The sequence below is a fragment of the Myodes glareolus genome, chromosome 7, assembly GCF_982192425.1.
Source record: "Myodes glareolus chromosome 7, mMyoGla1.1, whole genome shotgun sequence".
Classification (NCBI taxonomy): Eukaryota; Metazoa; Chordata; class Mammalia; order Rodentia; family Cricetidae; genus Myodes; species Myodes glareolus.
This window is the reverse complement of record NC_142032.1, coordinates 32,568,828-32,582,172: the sequence shown is the minus strand read 5'-3', so window position 1 is coordinate 32,582,172 and position 13,345 is coordinate 32,568,828. Positions and strand designations below refer to the sequence as shown.

At 36.9% G+C, this 13,345-nt stretch overlaps 1 protein-coding gene across 2 annotated transcripts in view; it reads left to right on the top strand.

Annotated features, from left to right (window-relative positions):
* The window catches only part of Ric1 (RIC1 partner of RAB6A GEF complex), a 104,760-nt gene that overhangs the window by 54,096 nt on the left and 37,319 nt on the right, over positions 1 to 13,345 (top strand). The window contains exons 4-6 of one of the 2 annotated variants that reach the window (XM_085693771.2): positions 7,422 to 7,529; positions 12,506 to 12,648; positions 12,771 to 12,904. In XM_085693771.2, coding sequence (XP_085549897.2) covers positions 7,422 to 7,529; positions 12,506 to 12,648; positions 12,771 to 12,904 — 385 coding nt within the window. Of the gene's footprint in view, positions 1 to 7,421; positions 7,530 to 12,505; positions 12,649 to 12,767; positions 12,905 to 13,345 lie in introns of both variants that reach the window. The other variant, XM_085693770.2, reaches the window with a different exon arrangement.

Sequence of the window (13,345 nt, the reverse complement as noted above, 5' to 3'; positions counted from 1 at the left end):
CCACATTAACATATTATGGAAACAAAGTGTTACCATCCCAGACCTACACAAAGATTGAACAAATCAACTGCTCAGTACAGTGATGTAGGTTTACATCTTAATGGAAAGTCTATTATTTTGAAAGCTTAGGACCTAAAAATGAAGAAAAAGAAGAAGAAAAGTAAGGACTTTGATATTGATGAGGGAGGGACATATGCAAAATTATGCAAATAAAAGTGCTACTGAGAGTGAGAGGTATTTTGCTTAGTGTTAGAACACTTACTTGGCATGCACAAGGCCCCACATTCTATTTCAAACACACACGAACAAAGACAATTAAGTATGCATGTTTAAAAATCATTTCATCCTCGAAGAGGAGTTGTCATTTTCTTCAGTGGTGTAGCCAGTGATAAATTTATGTGTTCCAATACATAACCCCAACTAATGCTCATTCAAGAAAACCATGACTAAACTTAGAGTAGAGTATGGATCAGAGTAGGAAGGGACTTGTTAAGTGAGTGAAGGTTTTCAGTAGAAGGGAAGGTGTGCCGACTATAATGCACTAGTGATTAAAATCGAGTTACCAGTAGTACATCAGTGTTGCATTAAAGAAAGAAATAAAAAGCACTCCCCTTTGGAGTTTTAACTAAGAGCAAGTCCAGACTTGAATCCTCTTCTTCATATTCCCTCTGTCTGTTATTCGATTCTGAATCTGTGCCTGCCTGAGGACTGTCTTATGAATTTTGAACCTCTTTATCACTGTCTGTGTGTATCTGTCACACTGTCTGTCTGTTGTATGAGCTGTATGAATGTGTGGTGGCTGTCTGTGAGTGGTGTGACTGTCCATAAGGGACTTTGGTCTGTATTTATTGAACAGTATAGAAAACATTACATGGAGAAAGAATGGGATACTTTACAGAAATCTTTAGCAGAGTTTTACAAAGCATTAAGTCACTGACTCCATCTGGTTCCTACAAACCAGATAACAAATATCATTGTTTATCAACCAGTAACCATAAATGGTTGCTTTCAACTTTTTTGGTAAGTTATAGGAAGTTACTTTCTATGTCTGTATTTGTTTTGTAATGTTTTGCTCTTTTGGCTCTTCAGTCTTTTGCCTTTTGGGGGGTCCTGCCACTCACCTCCCAAATAAATCACTTGCGGAGACTTATTCTTACTTATTAATGTCCAGCCTTAGCTTGGCTCCCCCCCACCCCAGCTTTCCTAACTTAAGTTATCCCAGCCACCTTTTGCCTCCAGGCCGTTTCCTTTTCTTACTTCTGTACACGTTACTTTCACTCTTACTCCATGGCTGGCTGGTGGCTGGATGGCTGGCCTGCTGGCCCCTGATGCTCTCCTCTAATTTTCTCATTGCTCCCCTTCTTCCTCACTTTCCTTCTATTTATCCTCTCTGCCTGCCAGCCCCACCTATCATTGCTCCTGCCTCACTTTTGGCCATTCAGCTCTTTATTAGACTAACAAGTGTTTTAGATAAGCAAAGAATCACAGCTTCACAGAGTTAAACAAATGCAGCATAAACAAAAGTCACGCCTTTAAATAATATCCCCAACATTTCCCTTTTTATTTATAAACAAAAATGCAAAGTTTTAACTTTAACATAATAATACTGTAATCAGTAAGAACAATTATCAAGTAAAGATTACTTTCAGAATGTACTGAATTCCAATTCATTTGTGTCTGGCAAATTTAAAGAAAATACTCTATAATCTATCCTATCTTAGTAAGTCCAAAATTTTATACCTAACTTATTTTCTATAATATTTAAGGAAAACTGCAGCTATGACAGTCTAGTCTTCAACTCTATCAAAGGCATCAAAATAATAACATTATTAATAGTTAATAATATTAAATAATATTATTTAAATAAACAAAAAGTATACTGCAAATGACTTTCAAAAACTATAGGAACTACAGAGACATCTGACTGCCTGGACAGTCACCCAAAGTTCCATCTGTATCCTTGGGGCATCCATCTTCAGCCTACAGGCCTAGAATATCAGGCAAACTTCTCAGAAGCATGAAATTTGAAGGACTGTTCTACCTTGTATTGGCAAAGTTCATCACTCATTTTTCTCCATGTCCTACAGAATATCTGACAGACTTTTCTGTGAAGCAGGAATTTGAAAGACTGTCCTGCCTTGTTTTGACAAAGTTTATCAATTGCTTTTCTTTGTGTCCTGAAGAATATCTTACAGACTCTTCCGTGAAGCAGGAAAGTTGAAGGACTGCCTTGTTTTGGCAAAGTTCATCAGTTGCTTTTTTCTGTGTCTTGAAGAATCTCTGATAGATACTTTTGTGAAGCAGGAATTTTGAAAAACTTTCCTGCCTTCTTCTGGCAAAGTTCAACAGTTTGTTTTTTTTCTTTCTGTGTATCCTGCATGTGCAGTCTGCACAACACATTGTCAAGCAATCAAAAGGCAAGAACAGTTTCTTTCCCAGTGGCCAACCTTGTCACAGTGAAAGCAAACTCCATAAGGAGTTTCTTCAGTGCCTGTCATCTCTGAAATAAATTGGTGCTGTCAGGACCAATGTGTCTCATTGTCACAAAAAACTTTAAATCAAGAAAACATTTTAAATGTCATATTCTATAGGTCTTTGAAGTATTTGAAGATCATATATCTAAAAATATCTATTTAATCTAGAAAACATACCTAACATATCTACAAATTTGATAATTACAAATAATTACTGGCCTGTGTTTCTTGATTATCCTAAATAGTTCATAATAATAGCTCTCAAAAACTAAAATTTTACCTTACATTTTTAAATGAACTGCCTAGGTACAATACCTTAAACAAGAGCAGACTAAATAAATAAATAAACAAACATACAAAAATCTTTAAACAAGAGCAGAATAAATAACTAACTAAATAAATAAATAAACAAAAATTCTTTAAGAGTGAAAACATATACAGTGTATTGTGACAAAAATTACCTTAAATTTGTATCATTATACAAAAGTCCTTTAAACAAGAGCAAAAACATATATATACAGTGTACCAAAATTGACTTTGAATTTGTATTTATATACTAAAATCCATGCCAGTGCAAAATATCTAAGATTAATGGTTGTCTTTTTATCTTGTATTCCTATATGCCCCTAAATTATAACAAGCAACCACGACCCACAAAACAACCAATACCATGCACACCCCCTTTTTCTTAGGAATGTGGGCACAGTCTTCTTCATACCACTTACTGCTAGCTGTGGGCAAAGACATCTCCAGGGGTCCCCAAGAAAATTTTTGAGATAATGACTAAGTCCTGGGAAGGCCAACAGTAACCTTTGTTGAGAGCTATCACCTGTTAAGATTCAGGTGGTCTCCCTTAATCAAACCAGAGCCATATCAACTTAGAACAAATTCACAGCCTCTGTGTCCTGTGGAAACAAAAGCAAACCCGCTTCTCCAAAGTATTTTGATTTCCATTTAACAAATACATTTTTTTACTTTTTTAAAGTTACGGCATTCTTCAAATATCTAGGCTAGTTTTATTTGAACAGTCCCTCTTTCAATTCCAGGTCTCTTAGCAGCTGTCCTTTGCTTTTTGGCAATCAAAAAATGCAAAATCAACACAATAGCAGACAGGACCCAGACTCCCTGTGTATTTCCCATCTTTATGTAGCGTTTTTCTTTTACTTTTACTGTCTCTTTAAAGTCTTTTTTTTAAAGCTCTTCATTCTTTTTATAACTGCCTATACCCACTTTATTAAAGCCTACACACATTGTAAAACACACCGGAGCCTGTTAAGAGGTTTTTCCATCTGGACCTTTTTTACTGCATATCTTTTAGCCTTTTTTGACCACACTAGCAAACTTTAGACTGTAAGCTGCACCTGGATCCTCTGCATGGTCTGTAGGCTGGCCCTGCCCACTCTTGGGTCAGGTCCGAAAGCTAAGCCCAGAGCTTGCAGCCATGGCAGAGGTGCTGACCAGGAACTGCATTCAGCTTTCCTAGTGCTCTAGAATGCTGATGCTTGTGCTGTGGCAGGCGTTTTTACTTCGTGTTTTGTTCCTACTTTAAGTACTGGTTGCTTAAGGGATCAACAGCAGGCAGAAACTCTTAAAGGAGCCTTATATTTATTTTGGCTCTTTAGTCTGTTGGCAAATGCCACTCGTTCATTTCCCAGCTTCCCAGACCTGAAATAATCACACAAAAGCTATATTAATTACCATAGTGTTTGACCTATAGCTTAAGCATATATCTAGCTAGCTCTTACATCTTAAATTAACCCATTTATATTCATCTGTGTTACTGGAAAGGTTCCCGCCAGCATATGTGTCCTGTGGTGGCTACATGGCTTCTCTCTGACTCTGCCTACTCTCTCCTCCTCTATCTGCTTGGAGTTCCTGCCTTGCCCTATTCTGTGCTGCAATAGGCCCAAAGCAGCTTCTTTATTAACCAGTGATATTCACAGCACACAGAGGAGAATCTCACATCATTACTCTTTTGACTTTTTTGTGGGACCCCCCACCCCAGAGGCTTATTCTTACTTTTTTAATGCCCAGCCTTAGCTTAGCTTGTTTCTTTCCAGCTTTTCTAACTTAAATTATCCCAGCCACCTTTTTTCTCGGCACATTTTCCTTTTCCTACTTCTGTATAACTTATTTTTGCTCTTACTCTGTGGCTGACTGGGTGCCTGGCCCCTGATGTCCTCATTTCTTTGTTTTTTCATTGATCCCCCTCTTCCTTGTTTCTCCTTCTATTTATACTCTTTACCTGCCAGCGCTGCTTATCCTTACTCCTTCCTCACTATTGGCCATTCAGCTCTTTATTAGGACCATCAGGTGTTTTAGAGAGGCAAAGAATCATAGCTTCACAGCGTTAAATAAATGCAGCATAAACAAAAGTCACACACACCTTAAAATAATATTCCCCAGTATGTATCTGCAGCTTTCCGCAAAGATGTACCTGCATTATCTGGGTCAAGGGCATGGGAAAATACATAAGACTGTAGTTGTGCAATAGCTTAGGTTAGAAGAGTTGACTACATGGGAAATCTAAGACAAGTAAGGTTGATTGTTCGGTTGTTCTCTTAAAAGTAGGTTAAACAAACAGGCTGATTACACAATATTCTAGAAGTCTTAAGTCTTACATGACTTCAAGATACGTTATTAACTTTGGCTGTGAGGTTCAACAAAAGTTCCATTCCAGTCTCTTAAGAATATATAAGAGATATTTTCACAATATTGCAGCTCTATAAGAAGGAACATAAAAAGGGTAATGAATGAAAATGATCAGATTTTAGTATTTCCACACATTGTCAAAAACAAATACTACCCAACACAGTAGCGTATGATTGTAATACTATTTTGAGGTTGGAGGCAGAAAAATCACAGATTTGAAGCTGGCCTGGGTTACATAATGAGACACCCAACATACACACTGTAGGGGGAAGCACAAAGCCTTTAAGATACAAAGGGAAATCTTTTGCTTTGAGCATGTGTAACAGAATTTTTCTTGCATACAAGAGAAAAATATACTGAAAAACCTGTCTACTCAGCCTCTGCACTCAGATTATCAGCATCGCCCTTTTCACAAACGCCAATCATTCTTTCAGATGCCTTCATTTTAACTTGGGGCTTTCTTCAAGGTTGGCTTGCTCTTAGCAGAGTCTTCAGAGACTGCTTTCGTTTTTCTTTTTTCCTTTTTCATAAGTCTCCAACACTACTGAATTTCAAGCATTACTTTAAGAAAATAAAATTAGTTTTAAAACTACTTAAAAGTGGAGAATGTCCTCGGAAAGTGACCACAGAATGCATGATTACCACCTTAAATGTGAGTCTGGTAAATTAATTACTCATTTTTTTTTTTAGAGACTGTCATATTAACCAAGCATATTAGCTGTATAAAAACCTGAATGGTTAACTTGTTAAATATCAACTGACTTAGCCTGTCAGACATAGAATCAAATATTCCTGGTCCTTGCAATAGCAAGATGACAGTAAGCCTTCATCAAGCTTATATGTGGAAAAAAAGAAAATATCCACAATCATAAAGGAGGCAAAATGGGTTTCTGAGCAGCAAAGCAATTTTCACAAAAACCAGAAACCTCAAAGCCTGTTGGTCTTGTTAAACTCTTTGCATATAACTATACTAGTATTAACAAATTGAGTTGCAGGATTATAGATGATTGAAAAATTAAGTGATGTTAGCAGGCCAATTGCTGAAAAAATTTATAACTGCCACAAAAGATACTGTGTTGATTAGTCCTATGTCAATGACATAGCTAATCATTTCACAAGAGAGACTCAGTTGAGAAAATGCCTCCACCATTAGAAGACTAAACTATAGGCAAGCCTATAATGGAGCATATTTCTTGCTTAATGATTGATGTGGAAGAGTTTCTAATATATAGCCTATTGTGGGCAATATAAAAGAAAATAGGCTGAGCAAGACAAGAGCAAGCCAGTAAGCAGTGCTCCTCTATGGCCTCTGCTTCAGTTCCGGCTTCCAAGTTCCTCCCTTGAGTTCTTTCCCTCACTTTCTTCAGTGATGGACTGTAATATAGAAATGCAAGCAAAATAAACCTCTTCTTCAAGTTGCCTTTGATCATAGTGTTTATCACAGCGATACAAACCCAAACACAGATACATAACTATTAAATCCAACACAGGCAGTGAGGAAGAATAGACTGGTGGTAACATACAACCATGCCATGTGGAGATAAATTCAAGATGGTTCTGTAGTCTTGAAGAGTTATGTGCTCAGTTTCTTGGCATTGATCTAGCAATATTCTTAGGCAGCCCTTAATCACCGTGATTTAAATATATATGTATATATACATATATGTGTATATACACACACACATACACACACACACACACACCATTTTGTTATTTATTGCCAAGTTATAAAAGTTCTAATTACATCCCTGAATTTGACATTAATTCTGATAAATACCCAGAGAATAGGAATCAGTGACAGGGTGTGGAATAAGATGAAATGAATGCACAGTCTAGACTATACACTATTACATGTGAAATTATATACTGCATCTGTTAGTTTCCTAGCTAGGAAAACTCTCGTAGTCATTTTAAACAAAATGTTTGTTGATTCTCTTGAGAGTTCATCTTAATTTTCCCTTCCTCTTTCCTCCATCCCTCTATCTCTCCTCCCTCCATCTCTCCATCTCTCTCTCTATCCCTCTGTTCTTCCATTCCTTCACCCCACCACCCATCCATCCCTCTCTTCCTCTGCTTTTCTCCCTCAGTCCCTCAACACAAGTCAAACTTACTTACATCTAGTTGATATATAAATGTATCTACTGTGATAGAATTCAAGTTTGATTTTCATTTGTGAATCTATAGGATGAACACCTGCTTTCTAAGTTTGGTTATGTTTGTTTAATTCGGTGTATATTAGGTGCAAAGTGGGGGCAAATTTAATATTTTATCTTAACCTTGTGCTTTTTCTCTTAGAGGAAGTCCACAGATGAAGGGGATACCTCATTTCAAGGAAGAACATTGTGCCCCAGCACTAAATTTAGAAATGAAGAAAATATTGGATTTGCAAGCACCCATCATGAGGTATAGTATGCCGTCTAAATTTGACATTTTTTTGGCCACAAGAGACCATGTAGTTGGTTAATCACATGACCACCAAGAAAATTGTTTTGTGTCAAAATTTATATCTTGTTTGGTTGTATGGTATGTAATATACTAAAAAAGACTGTGATAGAATCATATATGTTGAGGGAAAGAGCGGCTGTTCCTTTTACATCCTCCACACATGTCTTGGAAGTACATGCACACTTGAAAAAACGTTCAGCCTTCTGGGTCCAGTGTGAATAAAGGTTGTTGGCAAGTGGGGAGAAATACTGAAAATCTATTAGTGCACAGTGGTTTTTTTTTCAAGTGATTTTTACAGTTTAACTTTGTTTTCTTAATTGTTCATGATTGATCTTTTAGTTGTTACTTAAGACAACTTCATATCGTTTCTTCTGCATATATATGATTTATACAAACAGTATACAGCTATAAAAATAATGAGGCTCATTCCTCCAGATACACTGAGTGATAAACAAGGAGTCTAGTACTAAGAATACCTGGTTTTAAAAGGTATTACAAATTTGTTGTTCTGGAAGAATACATAAGAAGCTAATGAACAGATTTGGGGAAGAGATTTTTTTAATAAATAGCTTTCAAAGATACTGAACCATGGGGCCAGCAAGATGGTTCCATAGGTAAAGTTGTTTGCTTCCCTACTTAACGACCTGAGTTACCTCCCTAGTAACATGATGGAAGTAGAGAATTGATTCCCAAGGTTGTCCTCTGGCCTCCAATCATGTACCGTGGCATACCCAAGCATTTCCCCATCCCCCCAGATAAATAAATAATAAATGTGAAACAATTTGAAAAAGAAAAAGACTGGATAACTAAAATGAATCTGTTGGACTATATATATGTAATTTCTCTTCTTAAAAAGACCTCTCTGATTTGTAGTTCTAACAAAGGGCTTCGTGCATTGTTTTTTTTTTGTTAAAATAGCACTGGAACAAATTGTGCAAGATTGGCATGCAAGCAGCGGGCTGTTGTCATTGCCCTATTTAGTCTGTCTTCTTATTTTTAATCCCCTCATGGAAAAGAATGTCTTTGTTATTTGCCTAAATGTGATTAAACTGAAAAAATTTAGCATATTCACTATGTTAATCAAAGATTACTGATCACTTCAGATTTTATTTGCTCAGGATGAAAGCCCTTTCAAAAATATGATTTGAGATAGCTCAGTGGGTAAGAATGTTTGCTGCATAAACATGAGACCTAAGTTCAAATATTCAACACCCACATAAAATTAGGTGTAGTCACACACAAGCCTATAACTCTAGTGCTCTGGTGGGCAGACAGAATTGCTAGGGATTGCCTGCTGCTAGCCTTACTCCAGTTCAGTGAAAGATGCTTTCTCAAAGAAGTAAGGTGGAGTGTGATAGAGCAGTGCACAGCTTGGTCCTCACATGTGTATATGTGGATGTGCAAGCACACACACACTCTATTAAGGTAAATTTTAATAGACTGTTACTTGATGCAGAAAAAATTTTGAATGTATACCAAAAAGGTATAACAATCCAACTTGGTTTTATGCCTCCACCTTGTGGTAAAGTCATGTAACATCTGGAAATAGGCTAGAAAAAGAGCCTTTGCAAAAAGAATTTCTGGGACTGGAAGTGTAGCTCAGTTAGTAGAGCCTGTTCTCACCATGCTCAAGGCCCAGTATTCAATTTCTAGTACCACCAAAGGAAAGAGGGGGGAATTGCTTCCAACTGTGTGACTGTACTGAATAGTTTTATGTCAACTTGACACAAATTAAAGTCATCTGAGAGAAGAGAGCCTTAATTAAGAAAATGCTCCATAAGATTGAATTGTAGGCAAGCTTAAAAGATATTTTCTTAATTAGTGAACATAGCCCATTGTGGATGGTGCCATTTCTGGGCTGGTGGTCCTGGGTTCTATAAGAAAGCAGGATGAGCAAGCCATGGGGAGCAAGCCAGTAAGTAGCACCCCTCCATGACCTCTGCACTACTCCTTGCCTTCAGGTTCCTACCCTGTTTGAGTTTCTGTCATGGCTTCCTTCGATGATGAACTGTAATAAAGAAGTATAAGCCAAATAAACCGTGTCCTCCCCCAACTTGCCTTTTGGTTATGTTTTTTCACAGCAATAGAAACCCTAACCAAGACAATGACTTTCACGTGTGTAAATGTAGGTTCTGCAAATTTGGGTGGTTGGGAGTTTGTCTCAGATTTCTCTCAAACTTCCAAAGAAAGAATTACATTTCAAGCAAAACTATTGGCCGGTTTAATATATACTTCTTGGAAATTATCTGTACATTTGTAAAATGAAAGAGAAGACACTGAAAGACTATATAATCAGTTATTTTCTACTATCACAACCAGTATAATCAATTAAAGCTGGAGATAGTGGTTATAATGATGCTTATAGAAGTAAAAGTACTATTACCTTTTATTTTTGATTAAATAAAGATTAATACTAAATAGCCATCTTTTGTTATTACTTGAATACAGAGAATGTTTAAAAGAAAAAAGTTGTAATTATGAGTTGTAATAATTGGTTAATCAGAAACACTATTTTACTTTGTTACATGTGACAACATGTGATTACATGCATCATATTCCTTACTAATCATATTAAGAAAATCATTTGGAACTCAGTATCCTAAATTGAAAAATATCTATGCTTGAAATCTGAATAATCTGTGGAGCCAATGGTGCAGTAGTCTAACTCAGAACATAGTGTATTTATGTGCCTTCAGTATGCACTTACAACAAAGAATAATACACAGAATATCTTAAGAACCAGTACAGCATGAAAAGACCAGATTTGTTGGGTTTGACATTTGTTCTAAAAATTAATTGATAGTGGCAATTGGGTGGTTTGGGACAAGACCCGTTTTCAAATTTTTGGAGAAGTGTTCATTACTTTATCAACTGACATTAGCCATTGTTTAAGAAGTTTGTTTGCTTTTAATTGAATGAGGTGAATGGTATTTCTTATCTTTTCATATAGTGACATTTTATTTATGTTTTAATAAATAAAGTTTGCCTAAAAGTCAGAAGGTCAAAGCTAAACCACTAGAGGTCAAGCAGTGGTGGTACACACCTTTAATCCCAGGATTAAGAGGCAGATGGATCTCTATGAGTTCAAGTCCACCCTGGGTTAACCAAGATCAATGAAGAAATAAATCCAGGTGGTGGTGCCTCACACCTTTAATCCTAGTACTAGGGAGTCATACACTTTTAATCCCAGCACTAAAGGGAATATAAAATGGGAGAAGAGAGAGGCTCTCTATACTTAGTCTACTTAGTCTGTGGTCACCCAGCCTTGGTACAGGTAAAACTTCTCCAGTGGCTTGGCTGCTTTGCTTTTCTGGTATGAGTCACCAGTCAGACGCAGAGAAAGCAAGATGAAAATGCCTCACTGAAAAAAGTTACCAAGCCACATGGCTAACCATAGATAATAATTATGGATTAATTTAAGCTATAAGAGCTAGTTAGTAATAAGCCTGAGCTAATAGGCCAAACAGTTTATGATTAATATAAGCCTTATGTGTTTCGTTGGGACTGAACGACTATGGGACCGGGAGGGACAGAGTCTGTTTACATTTTCATGTAGATTTGTGATGTGTGGCGGGATGGAGAAAGAGAAGGAGAGATTGGCATCTGGTGCTTCCCCAGTTGTTCTCCATCATATTATTTTGTGATGGGGTCACTCACTGAGCCTGGAGTTCAACAGGTCAGCAGACTTCAGAAATCCACCTATGTCTACATCTCTACACTCCCAACACTAGGATAGCAGATGTATGCTGCCACGCCTGTACGTTATAATGGGTACTAGGAATCTCAGCTCGGATCCTTACACTTTTGTCACAGAACAAAATCTGACCTTCCCAGGAGAGCGTTGCAGAGGGTGAGGGGCAGGCAGACAACCGCAGGACCCTTACTTTACCCAGGTTGCTCTCCCTTATCTAGGAGGCAAGCATTACCAACTGGACTATCTTCTCAGCCCTCATATAGATTGTTTGTCATTTTTATCACAGTTGTTTTAAGTCACTGTGTGTTAATCCAACATTGGGATTGTATACTGATGAACTTTTCTTCTTCCTCTGGTTCCCATTTTCCTATCTGTATATCTGGTCAGTTGTTGCAGCTTTGTTTATTACAATGTACAGATTATGTGCTCTATTAATTTTCAGGTATATTGTCACTACATGCGGCTACTGTTATCAGATTGTACACATAAAAAATTCCTATTTTTGAAAATTTTTATTAGACAGTGCTAGAGAATTGTTTGTGGTTTTAGTTTGTCATCCTTTGGTTAGTTACATCTATTTTTCCTCTTCAGTGTCCTCAGTCACACCACACCAACTCGTTATTCTTCTTTAATTTGTTGCCTCTATATTTCAAGTTTTTAATCTATATTAAAATTATAGACAGGTAGTGCTCTGTCTATAATGATCTGCTATAAATGATCTGCTTTGCTAAAGTTAAAAATGTTGTCATTTTTGTTTGGTTTCTCTACTTTGTTTTAGGTGGCAGTCTCACTGTGTAGTTCCTGATTATCCTGGAACTTACACAGTGTAGACCAGGCAGGCTTCAAACTTAAGAGTTTGAGTTTTATTACCTTACAGAAGTTCAGCCTTGCTTGCAGAAGCTCACTCTGTCTGTGTGTCTGTTTATCTATCTGTTTCTGTCTTTCTCCTTCCTGCCTGCCTGCCTGCCTGCTTTCTCTCCCTCCCTCCTACCCATCCCCTTTTTCTCTATTTCTTCCTTTCTTTCTGAAACAGGGTCTTACTGTGTAACTCTGGCTGGACTGGTCTTGAACCCATAGAGATCCACCTGCCCTCTGCCTCTTGAATGCTGGAATTAAAGGTGTGTGCCACCATACCTGGCTTGCAGAAAGCATTATTTGAAAGCAGTTACATTTATACTCATTGCTTTCCCAATATGCTGTCTTAAAAGTTAATTGACTTAAGTTGCTTGCTTCTCCCCAGTTTGCAGTCTGTGCTGGAAGATCTCCTTGTGGCAACTTCTGATGGACTTCTTCATCTTATTCATTGGGAAGGAATGACAAATGGAAGAAAAGCCATCAATCTTTCTACAGTACCATTTTCAGTAGATCTTCAGTCATCTAGAGGTAGTTATACTTTCTATATGAGGTAGAACCAACTTAATATACAACATATGGAAGTACTACCCAAATATATAAAATAATAGTTTATTATAACCCTACTCTATTTCCATATTTTTCTTCAGTAGGCTCATTCCTCGGCTTTGCAGACGTGCACATTAAAGATATGGAATATTGTGCCACACTTGATGGATTTGCTGTTGTGTTTAATGATGGTAAAGTTGGATTTATTACACCAGTGTCCAGTAGATTTACTGCAGAGGTATGGATTGTGTGTTTTGTATTATTTTATTTTGCTTATTAATTTTGCTTTGTTAGCAAATCCTATGTTCTCTTAGTTTGTATAATGTTTATTTAAGCTATAAGATAGTTATGGGGCTATTGACTTTATCCTGCAGAAAATCACTATTTGCTTCAGTCTTCTCCAATCCCAACACAGTCATAATCTTTTCATCTTTCCAATAAAGTAATTGTTTTAATGAAGTTACTAGCCATTGTTTATATGTTAGACAGTATGTAAGTTGTGTTGATACCAAACTGTAAAATATGTTAATGATTAGGTTTTCCTTTTCTGCAGATTTTTAGTTCCACTAGGAGTTAATAATTCTTTTGTTCTTTATGTTTACTTCTGTGTGTATGTGTGTGCCTTTGCTTATTTACGTACACATGCATGTTTGTATATAGGCAGGGTGTGTGTTCTTAT